This window comes from Drosophila albomicans, chromosome 2R, assembly GCF_009650485.2.
Source record: "Drosophila albomicans strain 15112-1751.03 chromosome 2R, ASM965048v2, whole genome shotgun sequence".
In the NCBI taxonomy this organism is placed as follows: Eukaryota; Metazoa; Arthropoda; class Insecta; order Diptera; family Drosophilidae; genus Drosophila; species Drosophila albomicans.
Genome location: NC_047631.2, coordinates 32,216,458 through 32,239,683, shown reverse-complemented (window position 1 = coordinate 32,239,683; position 23,226 = coordinate 32,216,458). Strand labels below are relative to the sequence as shown.

Sequence of the window (23,226 nt, the reverse complement as noted above, 5' to 3'; positions counted from 1 at the left end):
GCAAAGTCGAATGTCAAATGGGCTATCCTTGGCGATTCAATGCGAATCGACATGGAACTGGGAAAGATTGCAATCTTAAGATGTGTACATTTCTGTATAATGCAAAAGCAACTGTCTTACTAATGAAGATTATGCATCGAGATCCTCCTGCGCGGCATCCGGCCGCTCCCGCCGCGACTCCTCCATCGCCAGGCACGCAACCAAACGGGACATTTGTTTCATCATGTTTTTGTGCGTTATCTTTCCATTCTCAAGTTTGGAAATAGTTGTTTGGGACAGTGATCGCAGGCCAGGTAGTTTGGAAACTTGTATTGGAAGTAATATATTTTGTAGTGTAAAGGCAGCCAGTCCGGATTAGTAAGCTTCCTAATTTGAATAATTATATTTACTCTCACAATCCCTAAATGAAAATGATTTTTAAAGACTTCAATGTAATGTATGTTTTAAAGGTAATAGTCAGAGCTCGATCTGTCTGTCAAAAGTGCCATCGGTGCTATAAAAATTCTGTGCGAATTGACTACAACATAACTTAGAAGCAAAGAAAAAAAATTTTTTTTTTTTTGTTTTTGTGCTTCATTTTTTGGGTTAACGTTCACTTTCAAATATCCCGCATCGTCACCTTCGATATCGTCCTCTTTATCTTTTATCTGACAGACAGACGGACATGGCTATATCGCCTCGGCAGTTGTCGCTGATCAAGAATATATGTATAAACTTTATAGCGTCATCTACACTATATAGTCAATGAATCATTCTAAATTCGCAGCTTACCGTAGCTAATTTTTTAGGAACACGTTATGTTGGTTAAAAGTTTAAATGTTGATTGAAGCGCTTTACTACTACTATTATCCATTGACTATATATATGCGTGAATTGTTGGTACTTACTTGATAAAATAAATTAATAAAAGAAAAAGCCCGTTAAAAGTGCAAAAGTAACGAAAATATAATTGTAAAAAATTGTAATGTTAAAATTATTCTAGCGATGTAATCGGCACAAAATATTGTTTTCGAATGAATGTGGAAAGTTAGCTTCAGCTTACTGAAAGGAGTCTCATATTTGACACTAAATCCAAACGTAAAATGATAGCAAGTTGAAGCTGAAATTTGTGATAGAGTAAACTGAAATTAAACTCAAGTCACTCTGATACTCTTTCATCTCTTACTCGTTGCATATTTCTCTCATGTTCGATAATGTAACAGCGCCTAGAAATGCGACAATGACCCCCTGCTGAATGTGATGCCTGCAGGCTAAATACAAATACTCCAAGAAATAAATTATTAATTGCTTTAATTTGAACCATCTGCTGTATGCACAAGCATATTGCGTTTACGTCAAGTGGTCGGAAGGCCAGAATTTGCAAATCTAGGAAAGTTAATTACAATTGCTTTATTGTAGAAAGGTTATTTCGCCTACATACGTAGCATCATTATTTCTGGAAGCTGATTGAACTTCAACTTTTTAATAGGAAAATTACGTATACGTAATGGAAATTCTTATTAAATGCAGTTATCCAACTGTTTCTGTTTTAAAGTTAATCTATTAATCACTTGTTACTTCAATTTCGATTGAGAAACACCGTCGACAACCTTGGCTTTTGTTCTATAGGCTGGAGAAATCCACTTAAAACGCAATTTATGCGCAATGACGTCCAGTTGACCAACAAATCAGTTTAAAATCCGCAACATTGCAGCCAAAAGCAACAATTCCGAAATTGCAAAACAATATAAACGAATTGTGCGAAAAGGAATCACATCGTTATTTACACTCTGTAACATGAAACTATTTTCAATTGTGTAATGAGTATTTTATAAAATCAAATGTGATTGTAAAAATCGATTTTCTAACAGCAAAAAAAAAGTGCAACATATCTTTATGCTTTTGTAAATTGATATATTCGACACTTGTGCAGCATAGTGCTATTATTATTATACATAGTTGCTGATAGTGTGAGCTGACAACAGACTGTATTTTGGGCCAGGGCCACAAGCTGTGTGCCTATAACGCGCAAAAATTTGAAACCAATTAAATCGGCTTAGTTTTTCCCATTTTCCCCAGTGTTTATTTTTTGTGCAGTAAACTGATTGACGATAGCACATCGCCTGGAGAATTTCAACAGCTGCGACGGCTGCTGTCCTGGTAACTTTCATTAGGTTAGTTGCTTTGGCATTTGATGGCGATGACGATGGCGTTGGCGCCAGCGTCGATAAGCGACGAATTAATGCGCGAAATTTAATTAAAATTGAACTTAATTTAGATAAGTGCATGAGGTGAAATAATGTGCCATACTTAGAGGTTAAAGAGCTTTGCGGCATGCAGCACGTGGCACGTGGCTAAGCCGCTTACTACACGCAACTGATATCAAAAATTCACCGTGTTTAAATTGTTTCGGAGGGGGTTAAGCCGTGGGAGTTGCCTAGCCGCCAAGTGCATTGGCCCCAAAGCAGTCAGTCAGACAAGTCGGTGCCAACTAATGAGCAGGACAATGAACAATGTCAGCTAACCACTGCAATTAAAAGGTTTCTCCGCATCAGACGCCGACCGAAAATCCTCATGGGCATTGACGGCTCGCCTGGCACTGAACCCTGCAATGATCCATTGTGGCAAAATTAATGAAGCGAAACTTTGCAGCAGCGAGAAAAAACTAAGCAAAAAGTCAAGTTTAATTACAGGCATTTTTCTATACATAGTAAGCTGACATTAACGAAAAGTTCTCTCATCACTTTTCATAAAAATTTTTTATGAGCAGAGCAAAATTTAGCATTTCTATTAAATTCTTTTAAAATAGCTACCTTTTTTTAATTTTTTATCGATTTGACGAAAAGAAAATTGCAATTAACGTACCACAACACAATGTCGGAATTTCAAGCCCCCACAGAGCGTGTGAACTTCCTCTTCGACATCATCGTTACACGGCTTCAGTTCTTTAAGGACGATATTGCCGATCCCAAGGATCTACTTGTGAATGCCAAGTTCAATCGAGTAGCCATCAACATCACGCAAAGTCGCATCAATGTGTCCGAGTTTAAAGCTGGAAGGCGCACCGAAATCACAGAAACTCCAGATGGTCTGCGTAAAACTCTCGAGGCAACGGGCATGCCTGTTGTGGCACGTTACAGAGGTGCAACATTGGGAACGACAGTTTTTACATTTCCACAGCACTTTATTGATCGCATAGAGATTGGTATGAGCGACTTGATGCATGCGGACACTTGCTCTCTGATTCGACGGGAACAGGAAATTGGCATTGTGGAGCTGCTCTGCGTGTTGACCATCAAATGTGAAGAGCCTCAGTTGGATGTGTTGTAAGTAAATACGAAATTGTCATCTCACCTCATAATTGACTTAACACAGTGATGAGAAGAGCAAATGCCGCAACCTGGGCAAAATCATCAATCCAGCGGATGTCATGTTCTTATTCGGTGAACCGCAACCTTGTGCCAAGCCTGAAGGACCCTGCTACGACGAACTGGAGCCAGAAGAGGGCGATGAGCGCCTTCGACTGGATCTAGAGCGTTACAGGGAACTCAACCATCGAGTCTATGCACCACCAGAGGATATTTGTGGCGTGGATGCGTGCTGTGATCTCAAGAATATGACCGAACAATATGGACATGTCATTGACTCGCTCATCAGACAAATGAACAACTTAAACTCACCGATGCCCAACGATCAGTGTCTCTTCACCGACTGGAGCGGGAAGGCGGCGGGTTTCAGGCCCATGAATGTGAATCGCACAATTCCCATTCCCGTTGGCGACTGGCCGGATAAGAGCATAAAGCCCATACGCTTTTGTCCCGTCTGCCTGACGGCAATGTCTTGGCTACCCAAATACGCGCCGTGTCCGAAGTGTTGCACCAAACCGATGCCACAGTTCGACGAGAAACCTGAAGAGCCACCGACTGCCGATCAAATAGTCCAAGAGTATCTGAAGTTGCCACCTAAGCGAGTAGATCCTTGCTTAGATCCCTGTCGAATGGATGACGATAATGAGCAGGAAGTTGTGAATGCAAATGAAACAGATGTAAGAAAACGATCTATTGTAAAACTGGGAAAGGAACTAAACAAAAATGGAGCCGCAGATTATTGTAGAAATCGTTGCCGCTGCACATGCAAAGCGGGCAAAATGTGTGTTCATTGTCGGATTCGGAAACTGTGTGCCGACATCTTCAAGCAGAAGGACGCCGAGTATAAAGATTGTCGCGTGCTCGAGCCCAATTCCAACGAAGACTTCTGCGTTGTTGTCGAGGAGGATGAGACACAATGTCGTCCGTATTTGGAGCGTGTGTTCGCCGAGCTGCGTGATTTGTACCACAAAAGAGATGCTGCACAACAAAAGTTAGATTCACGTTGCACGCAATCTCTTTTTGGACGCAAGCGTAGCGAATACATGACTTCAGCCGCACACAAATCCTCATCATCAGGCACCACCTTAAAGGCAGTTGGTAGTCCCACATTTCTACATCGCGCTCCACAGGCAAAGATCGGACATAAAAGCTGTCTCAAAGAGCCGGGAAAAATATCGCGACGTCACGGTTGGTCATGGCCATCCAGCAAACAGGCTCGCAAACACGGCTGGAGACCTGGAGCCATTTGCCGCTATGCCGGCGCCATTATGAAGTTCTTTCTGCAATACTCGCCCGATCAGAATGCGTTCAATACTTGTCGACGTGCTGAGGAACAGCAGCAAGAGAAGGAACGTCGTAAGCCCATTTTGAACATCTGCAAGCGAAATGGCGCCATCTTCATCACATTGCGAGCAGTGAACTCTGCCAACATTGATATGAAGCCTATTATCTTTAAGATAGTCAAGAGCGATTTGGCCCGGGCAATGCGCATGCTCAAGCGCAAGCTTAAGGCTAAGGGCTACCGCAAGTGCACCTGCCATCGACCTCTGATGATGTGCGTCTGTCGCAAGAACATCGAAAAGAAGGAACTCGAATGTGAACTGCGAAAAGAGTGCAAACGCCTCGGCATGGAGAGCTGCGTCGATAAAATAACCCTCTCAGATACCAGCGACAGCGAGATGGAATACAACCTGGATGTCTCTCCGCCCGTAGCTCTTGCCAAGCCAAACCTCTTGGCAATCAAGCCGAAGACATTGAACATTAGCACCCAGACGGCAGCTGGTGATGAGCAGGTGACGCCAAAGTATCCCGTGAAACTGGATCCTTACTGGCGTTCCTACGATTGTGCTGCCGGAGATCGCTACACTGGCACAGCGTTTGGTTCTCCTGGTGAGCATGTCTTTGAGGATGGCGTCTTTGGCTTCCGAGGTGGCGGCCCTCACGGCCAGCCAGCTGCTCCAGGCGGCAGACTCAAGCCAAAGACTGTCTGGGGCTCAAAACCTGGCGGCCCAATGCGAGGTGGTGGACGAGATGGCACAGGCGGTGGTGGAGGAGGTGGAGGTGGAAGTAGAGGTGGCGGTGGCGGTGGAAAGGGAGGCCACGGTGGCGGTCCTGGCGCAGGTCCTGGCAGTGGCTTCGGAGGCTTTGGTGGCAAATCATTCCCGGGTGCCAAAAAGCAGCCAGCAGGCAAAAGTCCTCCTATTCCGGTGCGTATGACAGATCGTCACAACAAAGCGGTGGCAGCAGCTGTCAAAGGCGAAAAGGATGCGGTTAAGGCTGCGATTGCAACCAAGAAAAAGGGCATCAATCTCATCAAGTATCTGGAGAAAAAGGGCGCTGTTAAAAAGCCCTGGAATCCCAACGAACCCGAACCTGAAGTAAAGACAACAACAAAGACAACTGGTCCAGTTCTGGGCAAAGACGGACTCACAGATGCTCAACGTGCTCGGCGCGCTTTGCTCCAAGTTTCCATTCCACCATTTGATCATTTGCCACGTCTGGGAAAGGGTTTTGATCCATGTGCAGCGTGTTACAGTCCCTTCTCCTACAGTTGTAACTATCCCTGTTACAACTATTGCTGAAAGACTGATTGACGTTTGGAATATGCAAAATTTTAATAATTGACATGAACTAAACTCTTAAGCTTGAAGAGGGAAAGCGCACAAATTTTAAATATGCAAAATATTTGTAAACTACTAAATATATCAATATTAATAAATTTTATTTTATACTTAAACATATGGCTTTTATAATTGCGTTATTAATTTTCTATACATCACTTTTAAAAATTGCTCAGCTACATTGAAGCTATCTAAATCATCTTAGTAGCCTTTGCTTTCAACTAGCTAATGTTCATTTTAAATTAGCTAAACTTATAATACTCTTAAACCTTTTTTTGTGTAAGCTAGTGTAGGTTATTTGGAAATATTGCACTAGAATTTAAATTTAAAGTAATCAATTATATTTATTCGTTTTGCAAACAAAATTTTTATGTAACTTTTAAAGAGATTAAAACTTGACGAAGCCAATTTCAAGCCAACATCAAAATGGCGAATAATCAGTTTGTCTTTGATGTTGTTGTGTCGCACTTCGAGGTACCCGGCATTGCCATTAAAGATCCCAAAAGATTGGAGGTGGTTGCTCAATTCAATAATAAAGCCATCTCCATAACTTCCAGTCGCATTAATGTTAGTGAATTCAGAAGTACAGCGGGCCTTGAGTTCGCAGCTGTAGCGAAGAAGCTGCGAAAAACCCTCGAGGAATGCGGCATGCCCATCACAGTCAAGTATAATGATCGAGTTGTGGGCACGGGGCAAATAAGCTTTCCCCAGATGATCATTGAACGCATCGACGATGGCATGTCCGATGTGATGCACGTGGATTCCTGTAATATTGAGAAAGATGGTGAAGTTTTGGGCACCATGGAGATACTCTGTCGCCTGATCATCAAATGTGCAGAGCAACCAATGTAAGTAAAGACATAAAGGCCTAAAGTTGTATTGTTAAAGTTCTGGCTGCATTTTAGGGAGGAGAGCATTTGCAAGCGCAATATGGACAAGAGCATTGGCCAGCATGATATTATGTTTGTAATGGCTGAATCTCAGCATTGTCCCAGTCCCTGTGATCCTTGCCTGGATGCACTAGAAGCAGAGGAAGGCGATGAAAATCTCAAACTAGATTTGCAACGCTATCGCAGTCTCACGCATGGCCTCAAGTCCGACAAGGTGTTCACACACACTCCAGCTGGCAATGCTGCCTGTTGTGAGATCAAGGTGAGTTTGGGCCAATTCAACTTATCTCTGATGTAATACCCTTATTCATTTGCTTAGAAAATGGCTCAAGAGTGCGAGGACATTGTGGATTCCATTACTAAGGCAGCTGGTCATCCCAAACCGTTGAAGGCACCTTGTCGCAAACCTGATGATCTCAGCAGTCCCTGCTTGATTACGGATCATATTCCCATTGAGGAAAATCCTCTTACTTCACCCAACTATCCCTGTTTTTCCTATCTGCCTGCTCGCATTGGCGACAGTCCGGATTTCTGCAATGCAAACTTAATACCCGTTCCCATTAGTGACTTGGAAAAGCCAATAGTGAAACCATCGCGCTTCTGTCCCATTTGCTTGACCAACATGTCCTGGCTGCCCAAATTCGCCGCCTGTCCCAAGTGTGGTGTGAAACCCATGCCTGTGGTTGAAGATCGCCACAAGGAGAAAGCATTGTCAGTGGATCAAATCCTCAACGAGTTTCTCGGTAAGCCCAAGGGCGCCGGCGAGGATTACTGTGTTGATCCCTGTAATAAACAGGAAGAAGAGAAGGGAGCGGAGGAGGAAACCGAGTGTCGATGCACCTGCAAGTTGGGAAAAGTCTGTGCACATTGTCGCATCCGTAAGCTCGTTGCCGACATCTTTCAGGCCAGCAAAAATGAGCCAGTGTGTCCGAAAGTGAAACCCAGATCCTCCGAGGACTTTTGTGTTTTGGAGAACGATTCGACCGAGTGTCGGCCGTTTTTGTCACGCGTCTTCTCTGAGCTGCGAGATTTATATGACATCAAAGATGCAAAGCCACAAGATGAGTCTGAAAAACCTGTCAGTCGATTGCCTGAGGAAAAGAAGAAGCGACAGGAAAAAGCAAAAACAGCTCCAGACCAAGCAGCCCATGAACACAAGAAACTAGTACCAAGAACACATAAAGCCGTCGAGCGAAAGCGTAAGCCCTTCGAGACCGGACACAAATTCTGTGTGAACTCGCCAGGACACGTAACCCATCGACAAGGCTGGGCTTGGCACCTGGGAGCCGAGGCAATCAAACATGGTTGGAAACCAGGATCTGTACGCAAATCGGTGAAAAAGCTGATGGATTTCTTCTTGCATCATACTAAGGATAAGACACCGCTTAAAATGTGCGAGAAAGAGCAAGAGGCAGAGCGTGAAAGAGAACGACAGATGCCTACGTTGAATATGTGCAAAAAAGATGGCGAAATCTTTGTTACACTCCGCGCCATCAACGATCAGAATATACAGATGAAACCCATTATATTCAAGATCGTGAAAAGTCCACTGGCTGTAGCTATGAGTAAGATCAAAAAGACGCTCAAGGAGAAAGGATATCCCAAGTGCTGCTGCCACCAGCCATTGATGATGTGCGTCTGCCGCCGCCAGGATGAAAAGAAGCAGCTCGAACAGGCTGTGGCCAAGGAATCCAAACGCCTGGGCGTCGAGAACTGCGTCGATAAATTGACCTTCACTGATACCAGCGACAGCGAAATGGAGTTCGACTTTGATGTATCACCGCCAGCGGCCTCAGCTTCGCCCCGAAAGTGTGGCGGAAAAGATCTGCTGCGAACACGCAGCACACAGACATTGGGTAAGAAGGATCTTAAGGTAGTGCCGAAATATCCGCGACCAACAAATCCTTATACGCGCACCTATGATTGTGCTGCCGGAGATCGATACACGGGCACAGCTTTGGGAGCGCCGGGGGAGACGCCGTTTGAGGATGGCGTCTTTGGATTCCGAGGCGGCGGCCCACATGGTGTTTCAGCTGCACCTGGAGGCAAGGCCAAGGTGCCCGGAATTTGGGGTGCAAGTCCAGGTGGACCCATGGTGGGTGGCGGACGTGTTGGCTCTGGTGGCGGCAGAGGAGGAGGAGCAGGTGGCCGAGGTGGTCATGGAGGTGGTGCTGGAGGCGGTCCAGGAGGCGGTGGCTTTGCTGGTTTTGGTGGCAAGTCATTCCCAGGCGCCAAAAAGGAACCAGGCAGCAAGGTGAAGAGTCCGCCTATTCCAGTGCGCATGACCGATCGTCATAACAAAAAAGTGGCTGCAGACAAAAAGGCTGAAAAGGATAAAGTCAAGGCAGAAGTTGCAAAGAAGAAAAAGGGAACAAATCTCATCAAGTATTTGGAGGAAAAGGGCACCGTTCCCACGCCCTGGGATCCCAATAATCCGAAACCCAAAGAGCCACCAAAACCGGAACCAGAAAAAGGCCCAGATGGTCTGACCGATGGCGAGCGCAAACGTCGTCAACTTTGCATGAATGCGATACCACCTCTCGACTCAATGCCGCGACTGGGCAAATGTCCTGGAAGTTGCTACAATCCCTGCCACGGTGAATGCTGCTATCCGTGCACCTATTTTTGCTAGTCAAGTAGAGAATGCACGTTTTGAAATAGTATATTTGTTTCTTTTATGACACCAATAAATTGTGTATAGTGTGACTTATTTATTGTAATTTATTTTCATCCAATTTAAATAGTTTTAAAATTCCACATTTTTTATTATTCTTAAGCTAAAGAGTTGTTAACTCTTCTTACTTATGATAACCAGGAACGAGAAAAGAAGCTTCTGGGTCTGCAGATCTAAGATCCAAGCCTTTATATTGAAGGACAGGCAGAAGACAGTATCCTCATTACAGTTACTCACAGTAGTTTTTTCTAATGCTACGAACTCATCTTAGTAGTTTTAGCTTTAGAAAATCAATTTCAGATACATTACACAACTCACAGGTTTCGTTGTACTTTACTAACAAAATTGTGTTACAATTTTGTATTGCATTCATTTAACATTTCGCGGTGCAAAAAACACTTATTTTCCCACACTTTAAGTACAACTGAAAAGTCGCATTTTCATTTAGTTAGAGGATTATAGAAGACAAAGAATGGCAAACCTGAATTTTGTATTGGATGTTTTTGTAAAGAGCTTTGACTCGCCTAAATTAAAAGCTGACAATGCCAAGCATTTAAAATTTGATGCAACAATGGTTAATCAGAAAATAGAAATAACCACAAGTCGCATCAATGTCACGGATTATAATCCCAATTCTAGCATTGAATTCCTAGCTACGGCAAAGAAATTGCGGCAAAGCATCGAAAATAATGGAATAACGTTTAAAGCTATGGTAAAAAGTAGCGCAATCGGCGAAGGTAAAATGATGTTTCCCGATAAGTTCTTGGAAGGGATAAAAGAAGGCATGGGAGACTTGGAATACGAAGGTTCTTGCAGTATAGAAAAGAACGATGAGGAAGTGGGAAAAGTGATATTTAAATGCCGACTAATCATCAAATGTGAAAAGGAAGAGTAAGTAAAGAAAGTTATTATCCAACTTAGGTATAATTGATTCTTCTCTGCAGTCGAGATGAAAGTGAGTGTCGTCGAAATATGGACATTAATCAAACTGATATTATGTTTGTTATGGCCGCGCCAAAAGAATGTCCTCAACCTCATCCCTGTGACACTTGTAAGGATGCAATGCAGCCAGAAGAGGGCGATGAGCGGCTTCAACTAGATCTGGATCGTTATGAACCAATTAAACAGCCAGTACATGTATCGCCAGAGGAGAATGGCGGCATGGATCCCAGTTGTGAGCTAAAGCATATGACGAAACAGTTTGGACATGTTATTGACTCGCTTGTTACGCAAATGAACAAGTTGAACCCACCGACTGAGGGCCTCTTCACAGACTGGAGTGGCAAGCCCTCTAATATCAAGCCCAACGAAGTTGATCGCACAATGTCTGTTCCCCTTGAAGACTGGCAAGAAAACAGCATAAGTCCCATACGCTATTGTCCTGTGTGTCTGACAGCAATGTCTTGGCTGCCCAAATACTCTCCGTGTCCAAAGTGCAGCAACAAACCGAAGCCAGAAAAGAAAGAAGAAAAGAAAAATAAACCCACGGCCGATCAAATAATCCAAGAGTATGTGAAAGTGCCACCAAAGGGAAAGGATGCCTGCCAGGAACCTTGCGATGTGGATATAGAAAATCCTGGAAAGACAACTGAGGATCAAAATCGTTGTGGCTGCATTTGCAAAGCAGGCAAAATGTGTCTTCATTGTCGCATGCGTCTGATCAGCGCCGATATCTTCGAGAAGAAAATGTCAGACACTGAAGAGTGTCCTGAGGTAAACCCCACTTCCAAGGAAGACTTTTGCGTCGTTGTCGAAAAAAAGGAGGAAAAGTGTTGCACGCAACTCGAGAACGTTTTTGCTGAGCTATTAGAGCTCTATAACAAAAAAGATGCAGCAGAAGAAGCTGCACAAATGAGCTCTAAAGGCTCCCAAATGTCATCTAGCAAAAAGTTGTCTTCATTAACGTCCAAAAGAGAGTCGGGTGGACAGACAAATAACGCCGAAAAGAAACGCGTTAAGAAACGCAACAATGTTCCACGACGTCACGGCTGGGACTGGAAATGTACCGATGAGGCTCGTAAGCACGGCTGGAAACCTGGAGCTATCAGTCGCTATGTGTTCAACATTATGAAGTTCTTCACGCAGTGCTCCGATGATCCGAATGCAACTAATATTAGCAAGGAGATCGATGAACAGGAGGAACAAAAACAATCGAATAAGCCAATGCTTAACATCTGCAAGCAAAACGGCGCCATTTGCATCACGTTCCAATCTTCCGATCCGTCGGAAAATCCCATTATGTTCAAAATAGTCAAGAGCGATGAGGCTCTAATACTTAGCGAACTGAAACGCAAGCTCAAGGCCAAAGGCTTTCCCAAGTGCAGCTGTCACAAGCCGTTAATGTTGTGTGTCTGCCGCGAAATCAAAGAAAAGCAGCAACTCGCAGCTGAGCTGGAAAGCGAGTGTCAGCTGCTTGGCATGGAAAGTTGTGTGGAGAAACTCATTCTCACTGACACAAGCGAAAGCGAAATGGAATACAACCTGGATGTGTCTCCGCCAGAAGCTCCTGCTCAGTCGACACGACAACCAATAAAACGAAAGTCCTTAAACAACAGCACACAAACAGAGGCTGCTGATGATCTTGAGGTGAAGTCCAAGTATCCCACTGAATTTAATCCTTACTATCGCACCTACGACTGTGCCGTCGGAGATCGTTATACAGGCACAGCATTTGGTGCACTGGGCGAAGAAGTCTTTGAGGATGGTGTCTTTGGCAATCAGGGTGGCGGTGCACACGGTCCTCTAGCTGATCCAGGCGGCAAGTCGAGGCCACAGACTATCTGGGGCTCAAAGCCTGGGGAGGCAATACGCGGACGTGATGGCGCTGGAGGTGGTACCCGAAGAGGTCCAGGAGGTGCCGTTGGCGGTGGCTTTGGCGGTGGCGCTGGCGGCAAATCAATTCCGGGTGCTAAAAAGCAACCAGCTGGCAAAAGTGCTCCCATACCTGTGCGTATGCCAGCGCGGTATTACAAAGCCGAAGCTGAGGCTGCAGAAAAGGAAAAGAAGGCAGCTGAAGCAGCGATTTCCGAGAAGAAAAAGGGCATCAATATCATTGAATATCTGGAAAAGAAAGGTACAGTGTCGAAACCCTGGAATCCCAATGAACCCAAAGAAGACAAGAACAAGAAGACTGCAACTGAACTTGTTGTGGGCAAAGATGGACTCACAGATGCCCAACGCGCTCGTCGCGCTCTTCTTCAAGCTCCAATTCCTCCACTCGATACTTTGCCACGACTGGGCAAGGGATATCCACAATGTGACTTATGTTCATGCTATCCAAATCCATATTCGTACCAATGTAACTACTGCTGCGATCCTTGCTACTATTGTTGCTGAACAACTGACTGCATGGAATCGGTAAAGAACTTTAATGCTGGACAAATTGTGAGCTCTCGAGCTCCTTGGCAGGAGCTTGAAATGTTGAAACGCACATATGTATAATTATGGAAGTTCGATTTCACGAATGAATAAATGACATAAATGATATAAAAACAGAATGTCTCTTTGAATAATCAGAAATATTAGGCTTCAAAATTAAAACAATACTCTTCTCTAGAGTTATTATCACGATTTCAGTAAAGCTGCAAAATTCGGTTGTTATTTCGAAATTGTCTTTAATTGAATTCTACTTATTAGGAAATTTCTTGATCATCACAACAGCTTTTCTTTTGAAACTACTTAAGCAATATTTCAACTCAACCAGTTTCATTCTAGTTTTTAGAATTTTAATGTTCAATAAAACAGAAGTTGACTTGTAATATTTGTTCAAAATTGTATTTATCAATTTTAAATTTCCGTGTGCTAAATTCGCAGATATCAAATCTGCAGAAGAAAAGTAATCTCAACCCTAAACATGGATCGAAGAAAGACTTCAGTTAAAAAAAGTATAAAAAAGAGTATTTTGCGGCCATCTTTAGTTATCAAATGTAATTTCGTCTTTGACATTATCGTTACAAATTTCTATACTCCGCAATTGAAAACGGATGATAAGAACAAGTTAAGCATCGGTGTACAGTTTAATCGAAAACCAATAGAAATAACCGGAAATCGAATCAATGTCAACGATTTCGTAAACGGAACTGGCACCGAATTCCAAATAAATCCATATAAACTTCGTCAGACTATCGAAGAATGTGGCATGCCAGTGTCAGTTAAGTATAATGGCATTTTAATCGGCTCTGGTCAGCTGCTCTTTCCCGAGAGCTTCACCGAGAATATTGCCGAGGATATGACAGATTTAATGCACTCAGATACATGTAATTTTCAGAAAAATGGTGAAGTGGTGGGCAGCATAGAGTTTCTGCTACGTTTGCTAATCAAATGCGAGGAGAACAAGTAAGTAAACTAATTTTCAATTGTTTATCTATAAAATACACCTTTCCTTTACAGAGGACCAAGTGAATGTCGTCAGTTCATGGGCAGTTGCATCAGTCCTCATGATATTCTGTTTCTCGTCAGCGAATCTCAGAAATGTCCGCATCCCTGTGATCCTTGCTTAGATGCCTGGGAGCAGGAAGAGGGTGATGAGCGCATCAACTTAGATCTGCTGCGCTATCAGACTGTCAAGCCTCCTCCAAGTACAGCTGAAACCCTTCTATATAATCCTGGTCTCGATGCCATCAGCTGTGAGCTTAAAGTGAGTGCACTTCTCCAAGACTTCTTACTTCTTACTACTTTCTCTTCTCTCAGAAAATGACTACGGATTGTGTCAGCACTATAGACACCATACTCAAGGGCACAAAGCGACCGACGCCGCCTTGCCGCACCGCAGACAGCCTGCGAGGTCCTTGCGATGGACCTTGCTCCCAAGCCGAAGAGCAAGCTGCCGCTCCAGCTGTACTCAATTTCTCTGCTCCCAAAATGGAGGTTTCTGTTGGCGACAGCAAGAAAAAGGACATAAAGCCCTCTCGCTTCTGTCCCGGCTGCCTGGCCAACATGTCCTGGCTGCCCCTGTTCGCTGCTTGCCCCAAATGCGGCTTAAAGCCCTCGCCTGTGGCAGGCGAAGAGAAGCCACTGAAAGCGGATAACATAATTCTCGAGTATCTGGGCAAATCAAAGCAAACAGTAGACGATTACTGTAAGTTGCCTTGCGACAAACCGGAAGAGAAAAAGAAACCCGAGCACGTTTGTCGTTGCACCTGCAAATATGGCAAGATCTGTGCGTATTGTCGCATTCGAGAGCAATGCGCCGACTTTATAAATCTGCAGCAGCCAGCTACGTCACCCAAAGTGGAATCAGAAGAGGAGCAAGTAGATTACTGCGCGATGGAAGAGAAGCTAGAGGAAAAGTCCTCGCGACCATTTCTATCACGAGTCTTTTCCGAGTTGCGCGACATGTACGACATCAAGGATGCTGTGCGACCTGAGGATTTCGAGAAGAGCACCGAGCAAACCAGGCGAAAATCAACTAAACCTCCGCTACCCTTTTCGGCGAAAGCCAGGAAAAGTTCGATTACAAAAAAACCAAAGGCTAAGAAGGTGAAAAAGGTGGCCAAAGAGCCCAACAGACTGATTAGCTCCTTGCACAAGTCGTGCGCCAAGAAAAGTCGTGGCGTCTCTCAGCGGCATGGCTGGGACTGGTCTTCCACCAGGGAGGCAAGGAAACATGGCTGGCGTCCCGGTGCCGTGCTCAAACCGATTAAAAAGGTAATGAAATACTTTCTGGAATACACGCCAGATCAAGCGCCCTTGGCCATCTGCAAGAAGATGATGCAGCAAGCCGAGGAACAAGAACGTCAGCTGCCCACGCTCAATATGTGCAAGAAGAATGGCGAAATCTTTGTCACACTGCGAGCCATCAACACGGACAACGTGAAGATGAAACCGATTGTGTTCAAGATAGTGAAAAGCGATCTGGCCGTGACCTTGCAGCAGATAAAACGCAAGCTCAAAGACTTGGGCTTCTCCAAATGCACTTGCCATCAATCGTTGATGCTGTGCGTCTGCCGTGCTCCAGTGGAGAAGAAAGCTCTCGAGGCAGCGCTGCAAATGGAGTGTCATCGTCGTGGTATGGAGAGCTGTGTGGAGCATCTAGTGCTCACAGACACAAGTGAGAGTGACATGGAGTTTGACTTCGATGTCACGCCTCCAGCAGCTGTGGCGAAGCAGCTGGCTGAGGTGAGGCCAAGAATGAATCACAGCACACAGACGCTGGGCAAGCAGGATCTAAAGGTTAAGCCACTGTATCCCATACAGAACGATTCCTTCTACATCCGCACCTATGACTGTGCTTTGGGCGATCGCTACACGGGCACAGCGTACGGCAAACTCGGTGAACAGGTGTTCGAGGACGGTCTCTTTGGCTACAAGCAGGGTGGACCACATGGTGAGCCAGCTAATCCAGGTGGACGCCTCAGATCGAATGTGATTTGGGGGTCCAAGCCAGGTGGTCCGATGCAGGGTGGCGGTCGCTTTGGGCCGCAGAGGAATGTTGGTGGCAAGACATTCCCTGGTGCACCGAAGAAGAAGCAAGGCCAGAGCAAACCGATTCCGGTGAGAATGCCACAGAAATTCTACAAGGCAGCTGCTGCAGCAGCCGAAGCTAAGAAGGCCGAAGCAGAGAAATCGAAGCAGAAGAAACCCACAGACATGATGGAGTACATGATGAAGAAGGGAGCTGTGTCCAGACCATGGAATCCAGCGGCAAATGCGTATTAAGCTGCAGAAGAAGTGTATTTGAATCATTTGATTTTATATATACAATATTTTATTTTTGTCATCAAAGTACGATTTGCATTTGTATACTTTTCGTAATTTTACAATTTACAGTTTTCAGTGTATTCCAAATGAATAAATGATTATTTTTTTGCACACAAATTAATCAAGTGAACAAAAGCTAATGAATCTACCTGCACGATGCAACTTTGTCTTCGACATAGTTGTCACTCGCTATGATCTGCCCAAGTTCAAGGTTTACGATGCCACGAAATTGACAATTGAGGCAAAATTCAACTTCGACACCATTAAGATCACATCGAGTCGTCACAATGTCACCGAATTCAACCCAAAGGCATCCACTGAGTTCACCCAAACGGCCAAGAAACTGCGCCAAAATCTCGAGGAAGGAGGCATGCCAATTGTCGTAAAGTACAAAGATAGTGTTATAGGCAGTGGCCAAGTCAACTTTCCCGGCACGTTTATCGATCAGATACAAGATGGCATGACTGATCTACTGCACTCGGACAGCTGCAAAATTGACTTGAATGTCGGAACTAAAGGCACCATCGAGATTCTCTGTCGCCTCATCATCAAATGCTTTGATACCAAAAAGTAAGTATACCTTTAGTTCGCTTCTATATAAACATCTGTTGTTTTAGGGAGGAGGAGCCAGAGTGTGGACAGAACATTAATAAAAGCATCAATCCGCGTGACATCATGTTCATAATGGGCGAGAATCAACGGTGCACCAAACCTTGTGAAGTCTGCCCCGATGTCATGCCGCCATCAGACGACGATGATGAAGGTAATAACGATCGTCTACGTTTGGACTTGGAACGCTATAAAAGCATGAATAATCAATGGCATGCTCAGAAGGATATCATCGATCAACCAACCAGAAAATCCATTTGCTGTGAACTCAAGGTAGTTACTTAATTTCATACTAAAATTTATTGTTCATTCGATACTTTCATGTGCAGCAAATGACACAAGAGTGTGGACAGATTGTCGACGCGGTCACGGCTCAAACGAAGGCTCGCAGCTGCACAAGTCCAGTTTCATATGATCCCGTGGACGATTTCATGATAAAGCCATCTGTTCACAGCTGCTTTGCCTTCTTGCCAACACAACGCCAGGGCGACACCGAACCTCGTTCGATTTCAATGCCAATCAGCGATATTGGCAAGCCCATCATTAAGCCCACACGCTTTTGTCCTGTTTGCCTTACGAATATGTCCTGGCTACCGAAATTCGCCGCCTGTCCCAAGTGCGGCATTAAACCAATGCCAATGCTAGAGGAACGCCATAAGGATAAGCTGACTGCGGAGCAAATACTCTTGGATTATCTGGGTAAGCCGCTCGATTTGCTAATCGATGATCCCTGTCAAACGCCTTGCAAGGAAGAAGCGCAGAAGAAGGAGAACAAGGAGTCGAAGGCCGAATGTCGTTGCACTTGCCAGTTTGGCAAGATGTGCGCCCATTGTCGCATACGAAGATTGTGTGGAGATATCTTTCAGTCCGATAAGACAACAAATTGTAACGTCGAGCCGCCAAAATCATCCGAGGACTATTGCGCTATCATCGAAAACAAGGAGCAATGTCGACCATATCTATCACGTGTCTTTTCCGAGCTGAAGGATCTCTACGATATTAAGGAAATGAAACTGCAAGCACCACAGGACAAAATTTGCGAAAAAGCCAAATCAATTAGGTCCTCAAAATCATCCAGTCGTGGATCATCCAAAAGTCTGATCGAGCCAAAGAAAATCCAAGTGAAAATCGGACCGGGGAAAGCAAAGACGAAGCCCGTTGTAGTTGTAAAAGCACTCGAGAGAAAAAAGTCGCGACTTGGGCACAAACATTGTGTCAATCAGCAAACAGCGGTGTCCAAAAATCACGGTTGGGACTGGAAATCGAGTACGGAGTCTCGCAAACACGGCTGGCGACCCGGCTACATACTGAAGCCCATCAAGCGGCTGATGAATTTCTTTTTGCACTACAAGCCGCAGGAAAGTGCTGAGAAAATATGCCAACGCATCAAGGAGGAGGAGCTGGAAAAACGTAAGAGTCAGCAACCCACACTGAATGTGTGCAAGAAGAATGGCGAAATCTACATAACACTTCGAGCTGTGAATGATCCCAATGTCGAGATGAATCCCATCACCTTCAAGATAGTCAAAAGCGCTCAGGCGGTGGCACTCAGAGAGATCAAACAGAAGTTGAAACAGCGCGGCTTTCGCAAATGCATCTGCCACAAACCGCTGATGTTGTGTGTGTGTCGCAACCACATGGAAAAGCGGCAACTGGGCTGTGCTCTGCGACATGAGTGTCATCGTCGTGGCATGGAGAACTGTGTGAATCAGCTGGTGCTCACGGATACCAGCGACAGTGAGATGGAATACGATATCGATGTGAGTCCGCCGGCTGCTGCAGCTAAGGCGCGTCAACTGCCAAAGCGAGGACATTGCAACAACAGCACGCAGACACCCAAAAAGAAGGAGAAAGCAGATACGGTGACACCCAAGTATCCAGTGCCACATCCTGGTCCCTATTGGCGCACCTACGATTGTGCGGCAGCTGATCGCTACAGATGCACGGCCTTTGGCAACCCAGGCGAAGTTGTCTTCGAGGATGGCGTCTTTGGTTACAGAGGAGGCGGTGCTCACGGTGCCACGCCAGGTGGCAAGCCGAGAAGCAAAACAATCTGGGGAGAGTCCAATGGACATCCGATCTGTGGCGGTCGTGATGGACGAGGTGCTGGACACGGTGGACCTGGAGGTGCTGCTGCTTTCGCCAAGTCCCACGTGCCTGGTGCCAAAGGTCACGCGGCTGGTAAAAGTAAATTGATTCCGGTGCGAATGCCAAAGCGTTTGCAAAAATCAGCCCGAGAGGCTGAAAGAGCTAGAAGGGAAGCTGCTGAAAAAGCGGAGAAACTACGGAAGAATGGCATCGATATGATAAAGTACCTGAATAGCCACAAGAAAAAACGCGTCATTGGCCCAGACGGACTCACCGATGCCCAACGTCGACGTCTCGCTTTGCGCCAAGTGCCTGCGCCTTCCATTGAGAATGTGACACATCGTGGCCATGGCTTCGATCCGTGTGAGGTCCAGTGCAGCGACTGGTGCAATCCCTTTGGTTACGAGTACTAGAAGTCAAACTTCAGGCTAGCGTGAAAACAAACAGCAGAGCCAAAGCAGCGACTGTTCCAAAATCAACAGCAACCAGAAACTAAAACACCAAGAAAGCAACTGCTAAAGTCGAGTACAGAATGAGTGAGAGAACTAGGTCAAAGTTAAAGGAGTTTCTTGCGGATTTTAAAATCTCTTCGACTGAGGTAATAATTTAAAATGAATAATTGCAAATGCAAAAGTTGTCAATTATTCATTTTAAATTATTATTGCCAGTTGTTAAGATAATGTATCTCAACTTTGAAAATTTGCTTTAAAATTGAATAAAAAATAAAGTGTTTAATGTAAATTCCAATTCTAACAATTTTTATTCATTTTAATTAGCATTTTTGTTTATTACAATTCAACATGGTCATCTTCCAATCAAGAGATGATAACTCCAATCATTAGATTTAGCTCCACATCTCAATTTCAATTTCATACTTTATAAGTTGTTTAATATGCAACAGTGTCAATAAATTAATTTCACATATCTTATTTATGTTATGGAAGCACTTATCTTTATTTCTTAATACTTATGCAATTTGAGTGCTGTATATAAATACAAATATGCACTCATATACCAAACATAAGCATTAGATATGACATCTAAAATTAGTTTTTAGAGCCACGCCCACACAAACATACGCCTTATAAGCTAGTTTCTACTAGCTACTCTTACGGCATGGGATTAAATTGTAAGCAGAGAGAGAACAGCTTGTGTGCGAAATTATAATAGCTTTGGAGAATTATGCGAGGGTATATCGAAGAGTGGGAGAAGATGAACTTATAAAGAAGCAGGTAAAAAGGGTATGAATGTATTTCAGTGGACTCAACAATAAAGCTAGACAGTGTAGTAATATATTTAAAATATACCAAAATTTGTATACCGCAAAATACTAAATTATGCCGAATTTATATACCGCAAAATATCAAAATATACCAAAATGTATATACCACAAAACATTAAAGTATTCCGCAAAATACTAAATTATACCAAATTTATATACCGCAAAATATCAAAATATACCAAAATGTATATACCACACAACTTTAAAGTATACTAAACTTATATTCTGCAAAATACTAGAATATACCAAACATATACTGCAGAAAGCTGAAATATACCACATAGATATAACACAAAATACCAAAATATACTAAATTTATGTACCGAAAAATACTGAAATATACTAAATTTATATACCGCAAAATATCAAAATATACCAAAATGTATATACCACAAAACATTAGACTATACCGAACTTATATTCTGCAAAATACTAGAATATTCTAAGCATATACTGCAGAAAGCTGAAATATACCGCATAGATATAGCACAAAATACCAAAATATGCTGAATTTATGTACCGAAAAATACTGAAATATATCAAAAGCTAAGAATACACATAGAGTTTGCTGATAAGAATTATTGAACTATATAGTTAAATGTATTTTTATGTACAAAACGACACATTTCATACTATTTATTGAGCACTTCTCGCATTTTCGTAGAGGCGTAGTTATTGAAAATGTTATGCAGTGTGCAGTTAATTAAATTGTAGGCACGCACAGTCTTAGAGCGTTTGTCGAAACAGTTCATGAGGAAGGGAGACAAGCGGGGGCCAAAGCCAGGCACTTATGGCACTCCATGACAATAAGAGGAATATATGTATGTTGCATACTCACACTCAAACCGAGGTCTTATCAATAAATCAAAGATAGTTATGCGGGTTGCTTAAGCAACCCCAAACTTGATGACTCACAATCAGACCCTCGATGCATCATCCCATTGATGAAGGTACCACAAGCATAACTAATTTGTGCCAACTATATCTATTTGTGTTAATTAGGCAACGCAATATTACAGTTCTCTCTCTCTCTGCCGCTCTTCAGATCTATAATACAGTTAGTCCGTTGGGGTACTTGAAGAAATTAAGAGCTAAGCCCAAAGGTACTTCAGAGCTCAGACTCACCTGGGAGAGAAGCAAGGCCTAATGAGCTGCAATTTAATACGTCGAAAAGAACTTTAAAGCAACAGCATAAAAAAACGTAAAAAAAGGGTATCAAAGTTATACAAACGCAAAATTTTAATTAAACAAATTACGCAAATTAAGCAAAAGGCAAAAAGGGAACGAATTACCGAGAATAAAAGTGAACAATATTTATTTACGCGGCGAGCAGTCTGGCAAATTATTCAAATGACAAAGGAAAATGCAAGCGTAATTATTTATGGCAAGAATTTTAAATATGAACAAAAACAAAAAAGTTGGAAGCATGGGAAACAACACGTTGAACATGCGCTTTAAAAGTGTGACTTTCAGAGTTAAAGTGAAGAGGCTTGTTAACAACGGCAAATAACATTTGCCATTAGGCCACCTTTTATTATGTGCTATTAAAAATGGCGGCAGGAAATGGCATTGAGGTCTGTTCTGGTCTGGTCAGCACTGATTGTAGCCAGAAGTGGGTATTTAGCATAACTTAAAGCGAGAGATTTCGGCACGTGGTCCATAAAATATGAATCGAAAATAACATGACACACTCGACTCGACTTCAATTTAATATTAGGGAACATGCTCGCAGTCTCGCTTAGCTTTGATTGAAGAGTGTGAGCCGCATTGCGTTTGCATAATATATGTGACATAGGTCCCTCAATAGCAATATCAATCTACACTCCAAAAGGTCAGACGATGCGCAAATTTCATTGAATTTTTCATGTTAAAGACTGTTTAATTTATGTTTAAAACATCGCTGGCCAAAACACTTTTTGGCAAATTCATAAATCAACGGCAAAATGAGAAGGAATTCGGGTACAACAAAGACGAAGGAAAGATGCACTATAAAGAAGGTGAAATATATGTATTTGCACTTTAGTATTCATAAAAAAAAGCGAACCGGAAATGCGTCAATTATGTGTTAACAGAATATAAAATATCTTGTTATTATTTAGTGTCCATTTTAAAGGGATAATCTCGTAGGCTGATCAAGTTTATATACGTATGTGTGTATATACTTTGAGTTATTCCCCTCGGCTCGACAATGAAGTGAGCCTGCACGTAATGCCACTCTGGGGCGCATTTTATGCCAGTCATGTCAGTGTCCATTCGCTCTGGCAGTTAACATCCGTTTCCGTCGGCACAAACAAAGCTTTTATCAGATTTTCATGTAAAATGCGGTAGAACGCGGACAACGAGTATACGCGATGTGCGCCGACAGCAACAACAACTACTGTGGACACGACTCTTTGCACCGACAAGCGAGCCGTCAAGGCGCGTTACAAAATTGTTGTGAAGTGAAAGTAAAGTAAAGTCGTTTGGCTGGCTGGCCAAGACACTTTATCATCATTTGTCAATTAGTTTTGCCAGCCCGAGAGTGCCAAAAATCCAAACGGGGGAATGCGTGTGTGTGTGTGTAAGTGGGTGTGGCCTAGGGGCGGGTCCATTAGTGGCAGAGTTATTGTTTCATAATTCATAATAATTATGGCAGTAGATTTGTAAATGCCCCCGAAAAACCTTACGCGCTCTGTCCAATCATTTTGAAGTTTCCCACAAGTTGCCAACGGCTATCAGCTTTACTTTACTATGCTTTCCCCTCTTCTCTTTAATTTTCGGATTGTCTAACTCATTTGCACAAAACTTTTGTTCAGCGCTCGTGGCAATTTTTGCAATTTGAACGCAGCTGCGCGTGTCTCAGTTGCCGCCTGTTGCCCCATTTGCCAGTTGCCAGCTGCCAACTGCCAGTTTGCCCAGTTGACAGGGCGCAGATTTCAGTTTTGGCTTTGTCAGTTCGCTTGACTTTAATGCAATACGATAACTGCAACAAAGGCAATGCGAGATGCTCAGCTGAAGAAGCATCTCGCGAAACTTT

General features: G+C 43.6%; 5 protein-coding genes across 5 annotated transcripts; all 5 read left to right on the top strand.

The window, feature by feature from the left end:
- Positions 1-2,701: 2,701 nt before the first annotated feature.
- LOC117574348 (uncharacterized) lies at positions 2,702-6,084 on the top strand. The gene is made up of 2 exons (XM_034258170.2): positions 2,702-3,305; positions 3,355-6,084. Exons 1-2 carry the CDS (start codon positions 2,854-2,856, stop codon positions 5,927-5,929), a joined length of 3,027 nt encoding a protein of 1,008 aa, XP_034114061.1. The 5' UTR covers positions 2,702-2,853; the 3' UTR covers positions 5,930-6,084.
- Positions 6,085-6,229: 145 nt separating this feature from the next.
- Positions 6,230-9,564, top strand: LOC117574350 (uncharacterized). Its single transcript, XM_034258171.2, has 3 exons — positions 6,230-6,816; positions 6,874-7,120; positions 7,178-9,564. The coding sequence occupies exons 1-3, from the start codon at positions 6,395-6,397 to the stop codon at positions 9,488-9,490; spliced, it is 2,982 nt and encodes a 993-aa protein (XP_034114062.1). The 5' UTR covers positions 6,230-6,394; the 3' UTR covers positions 9,491-9,564.
- A 257-nt stretch (positions 9,565-9,821) lies between these two features.
- LOC117574126 (uncharacterized) lies at positions 9,822-13,012 on the top strand. The gene is made up of 2 exons (XM_034257783.2): positions 9,822-10,423; positions 10,477-13,012. The coding sequence occupies exons 1-2, from the start codon at positions 10,005-10,007 to the stop codon at positions 12,866-12,868; spliced, it is 2,811 nt and encodes a 936-aa protein (XP_034113674.1). The 5' UTR covers positions 9,822-10,004; the 3' UTR covers positions 12,869-13,012.
- A 212-nt stretch (positions 13,013-13,224) lies between these two features.
- LOC117574127 (uncharacterized) lies at positions 13,225-16,201 on the top strand. Its single transcript, XM_034257784.2, has 3 exons — positions 13,225-13,867; positions 13,922-14,168; positions 14,222-16,201. Exons 1-3 carry the CDS (start codon positions 13,386-13,388, stop codon positions 16,187-16,189), a joined length of 2,697 nt encoding a protein of 898 aa, XP_034113675.1. The 5' UTR covers positions 13,225-13,385; the 3' UTR covers positions 16,190-16,201.
- Positions 16,202-16,370: 169 nt separating this feature from the next.
- On the top strand, positions 16,371-19,368 carry LOC117574125 (uncharacterized). The gene is made up of 3 exons (XM_034257780.2): positions 16,371-16,801; positions 16,849-17,113; positions 17,170-19,368. The coding sequence occupies exons 1-3, from the start codon at positions 16,371-16,373 to the stop codon at positions 19,339-19,341; spliced, it is 2,868 nt and encodes a 955-aa protein (XP_034113671.1). The 3' UTR covers positions 19,342-19,368.
- Positions 19,369-23,226: the final 3,858 nt, after the last annotated feature.